Below are 18,730 nucleotides of genomic sequence, written 5' to 3' on the forward strand. Positions count from 1 at the left end.
GGAGGGAGTCAGGCTGCGCCCTGACCAAAGGCCAGGTGGAACAGCTCTGTCTTGCAGGCCCTGCGGAAAGATGTCAGGTCCCACAGGGCCCTAGTCTCTTGTGGCAGAGCGTTCCACCAGATTGGGGTCACAGCCGAGAAAGCCCTGGCTATAGTTGAGGCCAGCCAAACCTCTCTGTGGCCTGGGACCTTCAGGATGTTTTTATTTGCAGACCGTAAGTTCCTCTGTGGGACATACCAGGAGAGGCGGTCCCGTAGGTACGAGGGTCCTAGGCCATATAGGGCTTTAAAGGTTAAAACCAGCACCTTAAACCTGATCCTGTACTCCACCGGGAGCCAGTGCAGCTGGTATAGCACCGGATGAATGTGATCTCGCAGCGAAGACCCCGTAAGGAGTCTTGCTGCAGCATTCTGCACCCGCTGGAGTTTCTGGGTCAGTCTCAAGGGCAGCCCCACGTAGAGTGAGTTACAATCATCCAGTAAACATGTCGCAGTGAGTGGGGCCAGAGATGGAGGAAGCAACAGATGCAACTGTTACCTTTGTACAGCAAGCCAATTTCTACAGATGCCCCCACACCTGTCTCTCCCATACTGGCAGAATTCAAGGACACATTCCAATGGGGCAAAAATATTCCAGGAGAGATGAGTGAGGGGTGCTGTCTGGGGAAAGGGGTTGGCCCAGGGAAAGGCCCAAGAACTAGACCGGACTGGAGGGCTATACGCAGTCCCCAGGCCTTAGGTTCCTCACCTCCCAACAATAAGAACAAACAAGAAGAGAAATAAAAATTGAACATATGCCTGTAGTGGACATCTCAGGACACACAAATCACACCATAAAAGAGTGGCATTGCAGGGATCTTCAACAGAATTAGTGTTTGTTTTTATCTTAAGAAAGATATACCAAATGAGCCCAAACCTGCGGCTTGGGGGCAAGGGAAGAGAGAACTGACAAGGCACCCAAACCTTCTGGAAGTTTTCAGATTGCTTATCTCCCTGGCTATTTATTATTGCTGGGCTCTACCAACAATTTTGTCCATTGGCTCCTTTTCAGGGTGATTCAGGGCTATACAGAGTTGGGCCGATACTGAACAACTTGCAGACCCAACTTTGAAATGGATCAAAAGATAAAATGAAACTGTGGAGACTTTGTGGCCAAGGAAAAGCTCACAGAAATCTTCCTATGATCTGGGTACTTGTCTGTAGTATAATAATTTTATCACCCCTCTCCCCAACACACAGAAACACACCAGTGTTTGGGGGCAGACGTTCCCTGCCAAGACTTAAAGGTAAAGGGACCCCTGACCATTAGGTCCAGTCATAGATGACTCGGGTTGTGGTGCTCATGTCGCTTTATCGGTCGAGGGAGCCGGCTTACAGCTTCCGGGTCATGTGGCCAGCATGACTAAGCCGCTTCTGGCGAACCAGAGCAGCACATGGAAACATTGTTTACCTTCCGCAGGAGCGGTACCTATTTATCTACTTGCACTTTGACGTGCTTTCAAACTGCTAGGTTGGCAGGAGCAGGGACCGAGCAACAGGAGCTTACCCCGTCGTGGGGATTCGAACCGCTGACCTTCTGATCGGCAAGCCCTAGGCTCTGTGGTTTAACCCACAGCGCCACCCGCGTCCCTTTTTGCAAAGACTTAGGCCCCTGCAATAATGTCTTTCCCTGCCACCTGCCCAACACCACAGACAGAAGTATCTCAAAATTCATTTGCCACCAGAAACAGGGAACAGTGGGCGGACATTTGGGGCATATTCTCCAAAGTGATTTATGCATTCTTTTTAATAGCGTGTACAAATAAAGTCTTGTAGACGGTCCTAGAGAGAAGGGGGAATATGGCCAAAATTCTGCAAGAGGATAAGGAACTAGTGTGGAGTATCTGCAGGACTGTGCTATTCTGTAGGTGCAGACATAGCTATATTGCTGAAATAAGTCCTATTCACCATGCTGGGCACCAGCTCTATCTCCCGGGCACTCTCTTTTCTTCTCTTTCGTGACAACATAATGTTTGCAAATATTATCTCACATTAACAGGTCAACATTAGTAAGTGCAAATTGCTAGACAAAAGTGAACACACCAAGCCCCAAACTGGTATTCTACATGCTGGTAATTGCATCAGAAGACGGAAATTGGGCTGCTTTTATATACTGCTGATATAGGCAGTACTACATTTCTAAATAACGTTCATAATTTATGTTTCGAAAAGTGCTCTACCACAAGTCAGATAGCCACAAGTTGTTGTTTTTTCGGGGGGGGGGGCGGGGATCAGGTTACATAATCACAGTTAGAAGGTCTGTCACTTGCATGAGCCGCAATTTGCAATCAATTGTGGCAGGCTGTCCATTCTGGGACAAAGAGAGAATGATTTTAACAATTTTGCTTCTATGTAAAATTTAGGGGTTAGCGTTTATTTTAACACAAAAAAGTTGTCAAAATGGGCAACCTCATATTGGATTGGTTCAGAAGCGATACTAGTGATTTCCCCATAAATAAAAAGTAACTTGGATGATTTTATCAGGCAATCTGATACTCATTATTTAGCTTCCAAGCTGCCCCAATTCTTCCTTTCCACCCATTCAGTCCAGCATTCCTCTGAAATTTCTCCTGCTTTCAATGAAACTGGACCTTCTGATGCTACTGGGGGGTGGGTGTTGCTGGTAAGAGGAAGTGAGGAAAATCTGACACACACACCCCTCACACCTTCTTTCTCTTTTCCCTTGGGAAAAAATGGCATTACCTAGGTCTATCAGGAATTTTAATCCTGGTATTCATAACGATCATGGTGACAAGCAGTCGCAATGAGGAGGCGTAGATCAGATGTCCTAGATGGAGAAATTGTCTTGAAAGCAAGGAGTAATTTGGGTGGGGGAGGCTGGATGAGTGCTAAGGAAGGGCACCCTGGAAGTTACTCTCCAGCTGAATTTGGAAAATTTCACAAGCATGCTCCCATTCTCCATCTAATCAGGTTCTACGTTAATAAGCAAGTTACTCTTGGGTTTTTAAAAAATTATTAAGGGCTCTTGCAAGTATCTTAGATGGCTGGCTAGACTTAATATTGAATTGCTGAGGTTTTAAAGACTATCCTTCCCTTGCAGACAACAGAAGAACAAACAGAAGCGTATCTGAGCTGTTATCCAAGCACGTAAGTAAGAGAGCACAAACAGCTGGTACTCATGTGTTGTGGCTTGCAGAACTGTCCCATAATTCCTGCTCTGTTAGGATTTGGAATGCCCAAATATGCAGATGGGAAAATGCTTGACATGGGAAGACCACTGTGCGGCTAGCTGGAAGAACTTCACGTCGTTCCACTCCACTCCGTCAATAAGCACTGCAGCAGGAGATAAACAAAGAAAGATGATTAGGACAGAAGTGCTTGGGGACCTGGTTTCAACTTACACCCCAGCAATTTCCCCTTGCCATAAAAATAAATGCATCAAAATTCATCCAGATACATTGCAAAACCCTTCCCTAAAAAGGTAAAGGTAAAGGACCCCTGACAGATAAGTCCAGTTGCGAACGACTCTGGGGTTGCGGCGCTCATCTCGCTTTACTGGCCGAGGGAGCCGACGTTTGTCCGCAGACAGTTTTCCCGGGTCATGTGGCCAGCATGACTAAGCCGCTTCTGGTGAAACCAGAGCAGTGCACAGAAACGCTGCTTACCTTCCCGCCGGAACGGTACCTATTTATCTACTTGCACTTTGGCGTGCTTTCGAACTGCTAGGTTGGCAGGAGCAGGGACCGAGCAACGGGAGCTCGCTTTCAGGCTGAGGGAGCCGGTGTTTGTTCACAGACAGCTTTCCAGGTCATGTGGCCAGCATGACTAAACTGCTTCTGGCGCAATGGGAGGCCGTGATGAGTGCCAGAGCACATGGAAATGCTGTTTACCTTCCCGCCACAGTGGTCCCTATTTATCTACTTGCACTGGCATGCTTTTGAACTGCTAGGTTGGCAGGAGCAGGGACCGAGCAACGGGAGCTCACTCTATCGTGGGGATTCAAACCACCAACCTTCCGATCAACAAGCCCATGAGGCTCAGTGGTTTAGACCACAGCACCACCCGGGGCCACGGCCGTAAAAAGGTTGGGAAACACTAATACAGACTGTGTGAAAACAATCACAGGCACAAGGAGGAAAGAGGGAAGTGATGACCCCTTCTCTTCAAATGGGGCTGTTCTGGATTTGGTCGGAGAATCTGGGCCTAAAACTGAACTTCATTCTAGCTTACTCTGCAAAGTAACTAAACCCGTAAACACAAGAGATAAAGAATGAACTAAGGAGGATGTCCAAAAGCAGACTGGCAGTCGTAGCACTGGATAACGTGCACTTACCCTGCAACATAGTCTGCTGATGCTTCGCTGTGCAAATCAACCGGCTGATCCCCTCTATGCACTGACTCTTAGAATCAAAGTCTTTGTCTTTCACTTTCTTAGGCAGAAACATCACTAGAGGAAATGAAGCAGATATGTAAACACAGCAGCACCATCTTTCGGTGTCCTCTCTCCTGAGTGAACGTCTTAAGATCCAGAAAGCTGGGAATTAACGGGACCTTTTACACTACAAAGGAATCCCTGCTTACATGGGGGCTCCATTCCTGGCCGCCGCATGCACCAGCAGGACATGTCCAAGTCCAGTCCACCCTGCCCCCTTTTGGCATCAAAAATGGCACACGCATCAGCAGTCGTGTGCATGCTCATTGCATGCCAAGTGGAGAGGTGCCTGGACAGATCCGGTTTCTGCTAGGGCATCTCAAACTTTCTACCTGCAGGGCCCACTTGAGATGGCTGAAAATCGCTGAAGCCCACCAGTCACATAATGGTGCTACAGGGGCAAAGCCAGTCACAAAATGGTGGCAGAGTTTGGTATAATTATTGACATTTTCTATTGATATCTACGCTGACTCTGGAGATATTGTGACCTCCCCAGCCCACATTTGAGACAAAATCCAATGACCCAGAAGCTCTAAGCCAGGCATAGGCAAACTCGGCCCTCCATATGTTTTGGGACTACAACTCCCATCATCCCTAGCTAACAGGACCAGTGGTCAGGGATGATGGGAAATGTAGTCCCAAAACATCTGGAGGACCGAGTTTGCCTATGCCTGCTCTAAGCAGAGGGTTTTTCTTTCATATTTTTCCTTCCCACCTACCCCTGGGCCTCTCAAAGTATGTTAACGCATCTCCTGTATCTTCTCCTTTTCTCCTTTCACATTCAACTTGTACTTCCCCCTCTCACCCACCTGTCAAATTCGGCCCACAGGGTGTGGCCAGAAAAAAAAATGTGGTCCCTGGATTTGAAAGGGTTTTCCACTCCTGTCTTAAAGGATCAAGCTCTTAAAGCATGACGTCTACAGCACTGAAGTGTGGCGCAAAGCTCCTTCCTCCAGGTAAGGCTGGTGTGCCAGTTGGCCACAATTACCCAAGCACCTGTAACATCTTGTTTATACTATTTTTAAAGGAGGGAATGACAGTTCAAATTCACTGTAGCTCTATTTCCACTCTTAACCACAGGGAAAAAGCTCAAGGTGAATTCCTATGCTCACTGAACAGTAGACACAAATGCTAACATGCCACTCCAACATGAGAAAATAAAGTTTACACTATGATCAGTTTCCACATGTGAAGGAACTGGTCCCAGCTTGAGCTAGATTTAGAGCAGCCAGCACAGCGTCGCAAGACAGAAAGGTATGCTAAAATTAATTGGAAACTCTAGTGCAATTAAATGTATCTCACACACTAACAAAGTCGGTGAGTTCGACCTCCAGGAATATTTCACTACTGAAAAATGCTAGTGTTAAGCAATAGAACATATGTTACAATAGCCAAGAAGCGTCCCTTTTCTGCACCTTTTTTGTTCTTTTCCTTTGTGACAACCGTCATTGACATCGTTGGAGTGGAAATGGCATCCCCACTCGTAGGCAGCCGGCTGACCTGAAGAGACCGAAAAGTGCATTTCAGAGTGTTTTTGGCAGAAGAGGGGTCCTTTTTTTCGGAGTCTTTCCTCTTCTCCGTAGGATGACTTGCAATCCAGTAATCCACCTGAAGACCCATCAGTTCCATACCAAGGCCACAGCTGAAACACGTTAGGAAAATACTATCATTTGTAAGCTGTGACAGTCCCAGAGAGCCCAGGTGAGAAACACGGATGATACCAAACTGAAAAGCATTCTTGGAGACCCAAATGACAACTCAATATTACAGCCTCCTCAAGAATCTTGTGCCAGGTGTGTCTTTGGACTGAGGCACCTAGGAATCAGATATATCACATATATTTGAAAATAGATAATGTAACTTGAGACCCAAATGACAACTCAATATTACAGCCTCCTCAAGAATCTTGTGCCAGGTGTGTCTTTGGACTGAGGCACCTAGGAATCAGAGTTTGAGGCCTCTTCAGAACCAGTGTGACTTGCAGGTACACATCTGTCTTCAAAAACAGTGTAAGAAGCAACATATAGCATATTGTTCAGTTGGACCACTTCCTATCTAATATGTAGACCATCTTAAATAGAACTTAACAGGACAGATCTATTTATGTAATTTCAACTTTGTTTAAAAACAGATTCCAACTAAATGCTATATAACATTGCTGACTTAAGAGCAAAATTAGATGTGGTCATGTTCTGCTTAATTCTTCATAAAGCCCAGAAATGATGGGAATATTAAAAGTGCTGCATAGGCAGAGGGAGAGAGAAGCTCTGAACCCTTTTCTTTGTAGAGTATTACATAGAGTAGTGGAAAATTTTGAAGTGCAGGAGATCATCGCAGCAGCCCTAATGAACCACACCCCTAAGGAAAGTCCCAAAATGCAGGCTGGTTTTGACCTGCATGTGGGATGTGATATGTAAGTAGCAGTGAAGTACAGCATTCCTTGTTTTCCTAGAGTGGACATGCAGGGGAGTGTTTGGTCCAGCCAGTCAAAACTTCCTGTTTCCTCCTGGCTGGGACATACTTCCTTTGCATGTGACCACAGGTTGGCGTGACCTTACCTGTCCAGGTAACAAAAGGGACAAGGCATGCAGCACTCTCTCTCTTTTTGACTTCCTCCATCGCTGGAGCAGCTTTTCACTTCCAGCCAACAGAGGACACAGGGATTATCCCCATATGGGATGGATCCACATGTATATACTTTGTAACTAAGTCTGCCTTCAGGGATCACACTATGCTCTGCCTAATGTAAGTAAACTTCTTTTATTCACTTTGTATAAGATTGTGGTGTCTTTTTTCTTTTAAGAGGGATTTAAGGGAACTTACCAAGAATGTACAATTCAGTCTAAGACAGACTGAATTATATAAAAGTGAGAGGCTTACACAAGCCTGCAACTAGCTACCCACTGGGCATTTAAAAGGGGAATGTGAAACTCTTTTAAGTAAAGGAACTTGCTAGCGCAAGTTAGGAAGGATATTAATAAACAATATATCCTCTCCTGCCTCCCTGAACATTCCTATACTGCAAAGCCTTAAAAGGCTCAGGACTGCAATTCCTCAAGGACTGCCTCTCTCCATATGAACCAACCTGCACCCTGCAGTCATCATCTGAGGCCTTTTTCGTGTGTCCGGAAGTGTGGCAACAAGAGCGCGCCTTTTCTGCAGTGGCTCTGTTTGTGGAATGCCCTCAAAATTATCCAAGGGATGGAGCAACTCCTTTATGAAGAAAAGTTGCCACATTTGGGACTTTTTAGTTTAGAGAAAAGGTGAGTCAGCATTCCGACACTGAGATTCCTGCATTGCAAGGTGTGAACCCCCAAGATTCCTTCCAACTCTACAATTCTATGATTTTATGACATGGTAGAAATTTATAAAATTATCCACTTTCACGATTCCACGCACAGAGAAAAGTTTTTCTCCCAACCTCATAAAACTAATTTTTTTCTGATATTTCGAATTACTATTTAAAATATTCCAATTACTATTTTGAATTATTAATTTGATATTGAATTGTCTTAATCGTTCTGATTTTTTTTTGTCGTTTGCTTTATTTATGTTATTGTGTTTCCTAGTAAAGTGATTACTGTATTTTTTGCTCTATAACACTCACTTTTTCCCTCCTAAAAAGTAAGAGGAAATGTGTGCACGTCTTATGGAGTGAATGCAGGCTGCGCAGCTATCCCAGAAGCCAGAACAGCAAGAGGGATTGCTGCTTTCACTGCGCAGCGATCCCTCTTGCTGTTCTGGCTTCTGAGATTCAGAATATTTTTTTTCTTGTTTTCCTCCTCCAAAAACTAGGTGCGTCTTGTAGTCTGGTGCGTCTTTAGAGAGCGAAAAATACGGTATATTGCTCTTCACCACAGGAAAACCTGAGTTAATGTCTAAAAGTTGCTAGCATAACCTAGTGTCAAAAACAGGTGCAAGGCACCATAGAGGTAGGCTCTATCAGGAAGACCTGCTGACATAAACAACTAAATATTGCTTTTTGGGGGAGATTTAATTTTCAGAAAGGTATTGAATCGGCTGAGATGAAGGCGAATATGAGCAAATCATGAGGATAAACTGGCAATTCAAGGTCCTTATATAAAGGGGTGTTACTTCTTCTTCTGTATTTCATAATAGAAGAGAGAGAAAAGGGAGAAAGTGCTTTACCTGGAGGAAGCAAAGGTGCCTGTGACCGATGGGGAGGAGGGTGGGGTGGGAGAAGATTCCTTCAGAGCAGGAGACACAGAAGGTGGGGTTGAGGAAAGGACACTTGAACTGCAGGGAGCAGCATCATCCGAGTCACCTTTAAAAACAGGATTCAAATGGTTGGTCTGCAGACAACAAAGACCACTTTAAGCATCATATGGCAAACAACGACCTTTACAGGATAGAGAGATAGATGGATAGAAAGAAGGCAGGCGAGATGTGACAGACATATCAGCAGAACAAGAGATGCAGAGAAAGCAAAGCTACGGCTTCTCCAAAGACAAAAGTTAGAATAAAAGTAGCGTCGAAAACCTCTGTGTCTGGCAGAACTAAGGGAAGGATCCGGCCATGGTAAGTAGGTGCAATTAGTAGCCTGGCTTACTTTCCTAGAGGCAAAACTGAGGACTGCATCAGTTATGGTTACAGTCATTGCAGATCAATCACCTGGAACTGGTACAAGGAGGAACACGAGTTTAATTTTTTAAAATGGTAAATAAAATACAAGTGGAATAACAACGAGGAAAGTTCTAAAGCAAAATGGAGGGGGGGGAATATCTAAAAGTTATTGAGGAACGGAATTGTAATATTGGAAGGATAATTTAGTCCATCCCCCCTGCAAAACAGGAATCTTTTTGCCCAATGTGAGGCTTGGACCCACAACCCTGAGATTGAGATTCTGAGGTGCTACCAGCTGAGTAACAGATATTGCTATCATTCCTATTAAAAAATAAGCCTGTGAGAATGAGCTATCTTAATAATAGCTAAGCACTTAGAAAATGTTAGGCATTTATTAAGTACCGGTAATTAGAATTATTAAATTAATTAAATATTATGATTTATTATTATCAGTGATGATAGTCGTAGAAGTAATACTGTAATGTTGACAATGGCAGAAGAATTCAGAGGATCTAGATCAGGCTGGGGGAAGTAGAAAAATGGAGTAGCAATTTATTTAAAAATGTAAATTTTGTAATTTTCCACAATCCTTTTATGAATATCTTTTCAATATTTGATTGAAGTTGAAGTACACATATTACAACACACACAGAGAGGGGGAAAGAAAACTAATGTGAATAAGAAAGCACATAATGAAAATGAAGTTATACCCTCCCAAATTACTCACAAGTCAGGTTAGTGTATCTTTCCAAAGGAATGAGATAAATGATAACAAATCCCTGATTTAGCTTTGCTGGTGTAGGGGCTCCTCCAGAGCTTTGATCCCAATTTGCTCACACAAAGCTGACATGGAGGTTAAATTATATTGTCTTTATTGAGCATTCCTTCTGATTGGTTTTCAGGGTGGTTCTGTGGCAGTGAGCATTCAGCCTGCTTTCCTTCTGAGTTGCTTGAGGATGTTTGTGAGGGATTGGTGGAAGACACAGAACAAAGTGAGCTTGTGTCTTTTGGAAAAGAGCTGCTTGCTTGCCTGAGCTGCTTGGAGGCTTTGCTTTTGTGTGTGTTTTGCTGTGTGCTCTGCTTCAGCACACGGTCTGAGGGGGACGGCTACTGCTGAGAGGAAGTTAGTCAGGGGTCTACGGAGAGCCATGTGGATAAAAAATGATACTGCCAGACAACAGCATCAACCTATAGCAAAGGACTATCCCAGAGTCGGTCACGACTGGACCTAATGGTGAGGGGTCACCTTTAATAATAATAAATAATAATAATAATAATAATAATAATAATAATTTATTGTTTTTATTCCACACATCTGGCTGGGCTTCCCCAGCCACTCTGGGTGGCTTCCAATAAAATAATAAAATACCATAATACATCAAAGCTTCCCTAAACAGGGCTGCCTTCAGATGTCTTCTAAAAGTCTGGTAGTTGTTGTTCTCTTTGACATCTGGTGGGAGGGTGTTCCACAGGGAGGGCGCCACTACCAAGAAGGCCCTCTGCCTGGTTCCCTGTAGCTTGGCTTCTCGCAGTGAGGGAACCGCCCGAAGGCCCTCGGCGCTGGACCTCAGTTTCTGGGTAGAACGATGGGGGTGTAGATGCTCCTTCAGGTATACAGGACCAAGGCCCTTTAGGGCTTTAAAGGTCAGCACCAACACTTTGAATTGTGCTCGGAAGCTGAAAGACCTTGTGAGCGTGCAATGGAGTGAGGTCAGTGGACTAGGGAGACTACGCTAGTCGCCTAAACGTTCCCGGTAAATTAGAGTATTAAACCATTAAAGCCTGGTGCCTCCCTCCCAAAGCCCAGGAAGCTTTTGCCCAGCTTAGGGAGGGAGATGTGATGCTCCGATGGGGACCAAGGGTCCTCTTGCCCAGGCAGTAGGGCTCCAGGATCTTCACACCTTCCAGCTTGTCAAGATCCTTCTTCAACTGTGGTGCTCAGAACTGGTTGCAGAACAGAGCCGAGACTATTGCTTCCCTTGAGCTGGACAACATACTTCTGTTGGGGCACTATTATAAAATACAATTGAAAAACAGACATCTGGGATTGTGTTATGTACTGAGTTGATTAGGATCCAAAATGCAGCAGTCTGATTGGTCCTAGAACAATGCAGCAGTATGACTGGTCCGCAGGAGCCACCCAATCCAGCTCCAGGTGGAAGTGAATCCACAACTTGATTGGCCTACAGGAGAATCCCGGAATTAGCCAATCACGTGCAGCCCATTGTGTAAATAATGTATATAAAGCAGATATTGTGGGGGAACTTCCATTCCTCCTCACCACTATGAGCTGAATAAAGAGCATGAAATCCACTCTTGACTCCGAGTATAGTCAGACTACTGGCCTCCAACATCCATGCCATTCTTTAGTGACAAATGACAACAACGTTGAAAGTTTTTATTACCTGAAGTTGCAGAGGACTGTTCAACTATTCCAACTTTTACCACCTGGAGGAAGAAAAACATTTTACATAGAATTATTAGCTCTGCAGTGACAGTTTAATCGGTTTCCTGTACCCACTGAAAAGCAGCTGACTTTGTTGTAGAGGGGAGCTCAAAAGAGAAGTGCTTTGGGGGTGGGAAATGTGCCCCCACTGACTTGCTAATCAGGCTAAAGTTAACTGTTTTGTGGGAGGTGGGATACTACCGGTTTGTTTTATTCTGTATTTTGTGTTTTCATTTTGAATTTCAGTGTTGCAATCTTCAGGTGAAGGGCAATATACGAATTCAATAAATAAAAAAGTAAAATAAATTTGGTTACCAGCGTTGAGGTCAGAGCATAGTGCAGTAAATGGGAAGGATCAGACCTGAAATATCCAAGGAAATGTTGCAATTGCTCTTAATGGGACGCAAGGTTCAATGTGTACATGTGCATATAAAACTGGATCAGAGTTTCAGAGTGAGGGCAATACAGCTTTGGTTGCATAACATAGCCAAATATGACTGACTATGTAGCTCCACAACATCAGGATATCAACTAACATGATCTGTGATTGAGAAGGAAAAGGTCATCTTCGGATTTGTTAAAAATTATGTTGCTGCCACAGATTGTGGACGTAACAGCTGTGAACAGGCATTAAAAAATGTGGAAAAATGAAAGACGGGGATTTGGGGGTGTATGTTGTATTCTCTGAAAGCACACTTTTCACCATGAAAATTTTTGGGGATGAAAATTTGTCAGTGTTCTTAATGGAAAAAAATACTACTCACTCCAACAAAAGGGATGAACTTCTGAGCAGATTCTTCATCTGGGCTAAAAAGATCAGAGAATCATGATCATTTCAAAAGCCAGAAGCTGGAAATTTTCTCATTGTTACTATCAAGCATGCAGCGGTTGCAAAAAACATGCAAGCATAGACTTCTCTATATGCCCAGAATAATTCTTCTGCTGCAAACCCATGCAGAATGAAATTTAGCCGGCACACGGACATGTGCACACAAGCATGCGCAGACACAACCTACACTCATAAAAACAGCACACTTGTCCTTACTTTGACACTTGTGTAGTTAGAGCAACATGATTTAACATAAAGAGAAAATTTATTCAAATAATATATAAAAGAGGTGACTAACAGTATATGTAGATTATGTTGAATTGCCCATTACAAGCAAATATTATGCATTTCGCGATGTAAAACTAGGTACCATTTACTTATTTTATTGTATTTTATTTATTATATTCATATACTGCCCTTTATCACAAGATCTCAGGGCAGTTTACAGAGCAAAAACGTAAAGGTACCCCTGCCCGTACGGGCCAGTCGTGTCCAACTCTAGGGTTGTGCGCCCATCTCACTTAAGAGGCCGGGGGCCAGCGCTGTCCGGAGACACTTCCGGGTCATGTGGCCAGCGTGACGAAGCTGCTCTGGCGAGCCGGCACCAGCGCAGCACATGGAAACGCCATTTACCTTCCCGCTATAAAGTGGTACTATTTATCTACTTGCACTTAGAGGTGCTTTCGAACTGCTAGGTGGGCAGGAGCTGGAACTGAAAGACGGGAGCTCACCCCACCGCGGGGATTCGAACCGCCGACCATACAATCGGCAAGTCCTAGGCACTGAGGTGTTACCCACAGCGCCACCCGTGTCCCTTTACAGAGTAAAATACAATATAAAAACACAAGTTTTGAAAGAAAAATAACAGAAGATAAAAACCCACCCCACACCTTCCCACAGACACATTGTAAATGCTGTAGAATATTAATCAGGCCAGGCTGATTCCCCAGGGACCTAAAATATAAATAATGAAGGCACCCAGCGAGCCTCCCTGGGGAAAGCATTCATTCCACAAGCAGGGAGCCACTGTAGAAAAGGCCCATTCTCATGTTGCCACTCTCCAGACATCATGTGGAGGAAGAACACAAAGAAGGGCCTCGGAGAATGAACACAAGAGTCTGGGACGGTTTATATGAGGAGAGGCAAACCTTCAGGTAACCTAATAACACAAAATTCCCATCCACTCCATGTGTCCAGATCATGTATCTCCACTTAAGGCAACTTCTAAAAATCGCAGCAAGTGCAGGGCATATTTATCTAAAGCTTATACTCCCATTCATCGCTTTTTTTATATAATGGATAGCTTTTACTGCCAGGTTGTGAAAATAACTGCCAGAGTTTGCTCCAGTCAGGAGCAAACCAACACATGCTCAAAATGGCTTCTTTCACTGCAACCAAAGGTTTGTTCCAAATGAAGTGTATATTGTCAAACCAAGCCAGTGAGAAAGCCTTGGGATCAACAACATATTATGACAGAAAGGAAGGAAGTGAAGTGTGAAATGTAAGTTTTGAACATTTGGAGACAATGTGCTTCTGAACGCCAGTTGCTGGACGCTTGTACTCAAATCCTGCTCAAATGGATGAATTGCACTCTTTCTTCATTTTTACTTGGAGTCTCCTATACCCTCACTAGTGCCTTTGCTTTCAAACCCAAGCATATGACAGTCTGGAAAACTAAAAAATTCATCTTAGGGCCTTAAGAGTCCAATTTATCAGATGCTGAAATGGACCGAACCCAAGGAAGTAGGTTGGTTGGATTTCAAGCGGAATTACCTCAATAGGATTAAAATGCCACATTAGATTTTCCAGGGACTCTTCCTCTTCCAAGGAGAATGGTCCTAGCCATAGCAGCCTCCTTACCACAATTGCTATAGCATATGCAGAGAGGGAAGGGGTATGTGAATTGGAAAAAAAGTTGTATGGGCTATTTCAGAACTTGCTGAGCTAAATAACCAGCCAGCCAGCATTGAAGTGCGTTAGCACTAACTTACGGAATGACCTATACAAACTTTACCTCAACCATCTGTTCTGTATTTGTAGAGGTCATTTTTGAGTAAATGCCTTTTATTCTTGATTCTTTTGGACAATGTATTCTGCCTCTTCAAATAATGTCAAAAGCAGCAAACTGCGTGTATATGTGTGTGTGTGTGTGTGTGCGCGCGCGCGCGTGTGTGTGTGTGTATGTATGTATGTATTATACAAATTGAACATTCCAGCCTTATAAATACCATGAAGGTGGTGAAAGACCAGCAAAGGAAATAATATGTATAGGATAAGAAGAGGGTGATCTAGACAGACAAGTACCTTATATTAAATTCAAAATGAAAGTTCTTTTTCCTTTTCAGAAGCAATCAAAAGAAAAATAAATAAATTATTATACTTCGGGAGACAAACAAAACGTTAACACTGGATCCCAGTGGGTTGGAAGCCACAACAGAGCCAATCCTCCTTAACTTTCCACTGCTATGGCAGCCGCCTTTGGAGAAGAAGCTGCCATGCTGCGGGTCCTCCCCATTCTGACATGAACCCAGTTCTTTCGGGGGGGGGGCAGTGCGTGGAGAGGAGCTGCAGTGTCAGCTAATCTCATGTGGTCCCATCTCACATTATCATGGTAGCGTGGGAAAGCTCAGCGCTGCTACATGTCCCGTTCTGCTGAGTGACAGGCATCACCCACCTTAATAAGGACTAGCAGGAATGGCCAGCTTTGGGACAGATGAGAGACTGCGATCAGACCTTTGGTAGGCAAGCACCTTTCCCAATTGCATTAACTACTAAACCGTTTTTATTTAAATAATAATAATAATAATTTATTATTTATACCCCGCCCATATGGCTGAGTTTCCCCAGCCACTCTGCTCCCAATCAAATATTAAAAGCACAATACAGCATTAAAGATTAAAAACTTCCTTAAACAGGGCTGCCTTCAGATGTCTTTTAAAAATAGGATAGCTGCTTATTTCCTTGACATCTAATAGGAGGGCATTCCACAGGGCGGGTGCCACTACCGAGAAGGCCCTGTAACCTCACTTCTCGCGGTGAGGGAACCGCAAGAAGTCATAGGTAGCAATGATAACTCAATTCACCTTTTCAAACGTTAGACAAGCCTGAATGGATTTGCACTCAGTCTGATGTGCTTATGGAATTGTAGAATTGTGTAGATTTTAAGGGACCCCTAGGGTCATGCAGTCTAACCCCTGCAATGCAATGCTTGTTGCCTTTGATTTTCTCCCCCAATGCTTTTGTGATTCTTTTTTTCTTTTCTTCTTATGTTAAGCTTTACTCTTTTTTTGGGGGGGGGAGGAGGCATCCTATCAATTTCCAAGGAAGCGAAGCTTCTCTAATTTGTGAGGCTGTGTAATATAGTTACATCTAGCAGCGCTGCACCTTCCGATGTTGTGAAAGTCATATGAGAAGCCTGGAATCACATGCGTTGCGCACCTGAAAAGCTCTTCATGTTATACAGATGGCACAGGACAAAATGGCGATGCTGAGATTCCCACACTACCAAGCCAATACACTGGTACCTCAGGTTAAGAACTTAATTCATTCCAAAGGTCCGTTCTTAACCTGAAACTGTTCTTAACCTGAGGTACCACTTTAGCTAATGGGGCCTCCCGCTGCTGCTGCGGGATTTCTGTTCTCTTCCTGAAGCAAAGTTCTTAACCCGAGGTACTATTTCTGGGTTAGTGGAGTCTGTAACCTGAAGCGCCTGTAACCTGAAGCGCCTGTAACCCGAGGTACAACTGTACAAGGACCTAGCTGCCTTTCTGTAATATCACATGGGCTGCATTCAAAGTACAAATATTTCCACAAGCAGTACTTTGCTTTGAATTGATTATTATCGAAAGTGCTACTGACTGGCTTATCATACTTGGAAAATGTCGTCCAGCGGCCTGGATTTCCTGGCTACCAAGGAGAAGTTGCTTTTTCATTAAAAATGTACCTTTTCTGCTTGTATGTCAACATGGCTTCTGCAATGGGCAACTGGTGGGCACAGTTTGCTCCCACTAGGTACTGAGTTATTCTGGAGACAATGTCAGGTGATTCCTGGACTGAAACAGAGAAAGAAGCACATGACCATTTGCCATGCATTTCGAAGGAACTGCAACTCCATCCATCCATTCATCCACCCAATTTATACCCCACCCTTCCTCCTGAAGGGCCCCAGAGTAGAAGAAATTGCTTGCTGAATCTAGTAAAGGTAAAGGGACCCCTGACCATTAGGTCCAGTCATGGCTGACTCTGGGGTTGCGGTGCTCATCTCGCTTTATTGGCCGAGGGAGCCGGCGTACAGCTTCCGGGTCATGGGGCCAGTATGACTAAGCCGCTTCTGGCGAACCAGAGCAGCGCACGGAAACGCCATATACCTTCCCGCTGGAGCAGTACCTATTTATCTACTCGCACTTTGATGTGCTTTTGAACTGCTATGTTAGCAGGAGCAGGGACCAAGCAACGGGAGCTCACCCCGTCACGGGGATTCAAACCGCCAACCTTCTGATCAGCAAGTCCTAGGCTCTGTGGTTTAACCCACAGCACCACCCGCGTCCCTGCTTGCTGAATCTACCTACTCCCAACTTTTCTGTTTCCAACAACAACCAGTCAGAGTCATAAGGAGGGCATCATGGTGATGACTGTTCTGATCTTTGTATACAACACATCCACAGAGCATTTTTTCTCAAATAAAGCTCTTTTTCACATTTACTTTTTAAAATAATATGGCCATGTCACCTCCAACGGCCTTATTTTCCCTGTACCAGCTTAAGAGTGCCATGACATGGTATCTGTTACCCGAATTCAACAGGGTAGAATGGCAGGTGCCAACTACGCTACCTTCTCCCAGCTCCAGGTGGGAGGACTTGAGATACTATTAGACTCTAAAAGGAAAATTCAATAGCTGAATACAATATTCTGCATCTCAAGGAGAATCAAACCAAATTTGTGGAAAGCTGTGGAATTATGGGACGGAATCAGCATTTCTTTGATGCCTCCAGTGCTGTTACAAACGGGCATTGGAAACTGGGAAGGTAGAAGACTCAGAAAGCAAAGCACAGAAATTGCCTTACTGTGAAATTCTGTTTTAAGGGGCTGCCTTAGGGCATTGCCACTAATGAGATGCTGCCTCCTAGTGAAGCCAGTAGGCAATGCTGCTTCTTCACTGCCCAGACCCTCTTGGCAGCAGAAGGCAGCTTCCCTCCAAATGCTGCAACTCAAACAGAAAAACTGCAGAACCATAGAGGACTACCCACCACCAACTGGCATAGACAGGAAAGCAGCACCCCCAGAACACAAAGGGAAGAAATGCCCTCTGGCACCCTCTGGAGATAGAAATTTGTGGCAAGGAAATTTCCTCTTTTCCAGAGGCACCGGAGGGCATTTCCACTAATGGGACACAGCAGGTATTAGTGGCAATGCCCTCCAGTAAACAATTATTCTTTTTCATAGTTATCAATTCAGGCAACCTGATGCAAATAAGTATTAAGACAGCCTTACCAGCATTTTCTGCTTCGAGTCTGTTAAATAAATCTTTCCAGGACAGATCTTGGAAGAAGTAATTATACTGACAATCAACGGAACCCAGATACTTTGCCACCGGATGACAACCTGTAAACAACACAAAAAATAAATCTGTTCTGTATGGCAGATGCACAATAGCAGTGCAGAATATATTACGTCTATACCCCTTTAGTGGTCAGAAGAAAGGAAATCCCAACTTATTGCCTTCAGGGTGAAGATGTGCTCAAAATTGTGAAAAGTCGCTGAAATTCAGTTTCTTCTTCCTCTTCTGCGTTGTGAGACGTTCTTAGTGTTTTTAAAATGGAAAGTAGCCACAAACAAGGCGGTAGAAACAAAGGTAGGAAATAAAGCAGGACGCTCCTTATTATATAAAACTTTGTTACATAATAAAAATCTTCCGTGGGGTTGGGAGACGTCAGATTACTACAGCATTATATGCTTGCGGCCTGTTGCCCCTATTGAGATTCCTCCTGTAACATTCTGCACTAGCTGCAGTTTCCAGATGTCTTCAAGGGCAGATCCATGTAAAGTGAATTACAGTAGTCCAACTTAGATGTTACCACAGCCCAAGTAACCATGCCCAGGCTATCCCTATGCAGATATGGCAGTGGTTGGCACATCAGCACAGGCACTCCTAACCACTGAGGCCAGCTGGCCCTCAAGGAACAACCATGGTTCCAGGAGCATCCCAGACTATGGACCTGCCCCTTCAAGGGGTTTGTGGCCTCCATTGTAGCAATGGATCCAAACTACAAGAAAGAAGATTCCACCTAAACATTAGGAAGAACTTCCTGACAGTAAGAGCTGTTCGACAGTGGAATTTGCTGCCAAGGAGTGTGGTGGAGTCTCCTTCTTTGGAGGTCTTTAAGCAGAGGCTTGACAACCATATGTCAGGAGTGCTCTGATGGTGTTTCCTGCTTGGCAGG

General features: G+C 44.3%; 1 protein-coding gene across 10 annotated transcripts in view; it reads right to left on the minus strand.

Moving 5' to 3' along the window:
• Nucleotides 1-2,259: 2,259 nt before the first annotated feature.
• PACS2 (phosphofurin acidic cluster sorting protein 2) overlaps nt 2,260-18,730 on the minus strand; it is a 52,285-nt gene continuing 35,814 nt past the window's right edge. For 4 of the 10 annotated variants that reach the window (XM_083748404.1, XM_083748407.1, XM_083748403.1 and 1 more), the window contains 9 exons: nt 17,781-17,891; nt 16,234-16,342; nt 14,595-14,627; nt 12,226-12,268; nt 11,421-11,463; nt 8,581-8,716; nt 5,847-6,073; nt 4,333-4,446; nt 2,260-3,332 (listed from right to left, as the gene is read on the minus strand). In XM_083748404.1, the coding sequence (XP_083604530.1) occupies nt 3,220-3,332; nt 4,333-4,446; nt 5,847-6,073; nt 8,581-8,716; nt 11,421-11,463; nt 12,226-12,268; nt 14,595-14,627; nt 16,234-16,342; nt 17,781-17,891 (929 nt within the window). In that variant the 3' untranslated portion in view covers nt 2,260-3,219. Of the gene's footprint in view, nt 3,333-4,332; nt 4,447-5,846; nt 6,074-8,580; nt 8,717-11,420; nt 11,464-12,225; nt 12,269-14,594; nt 14,628-16,233; nt 16,343-17,780; nt 17,892-18,730 lie in introns of those variants that run through there. The other 6 variants (XM_083748406.1, XM_083748402.1, XM_083748405.1 and 3 more) reach the window with 4 other exon arrangements.

Source organism: Podarcis gaigeae (assembly GCF_964106915.1).
Source record: "Podarcis gaigeae genome assembly, chromosome: 7".
Lineage (NCBI taxonomy): Eukaryota > Metazoa > Chordata > Lepidosauria > Squamata > Lacertidae > Podarcis > Podarcis gaigeae.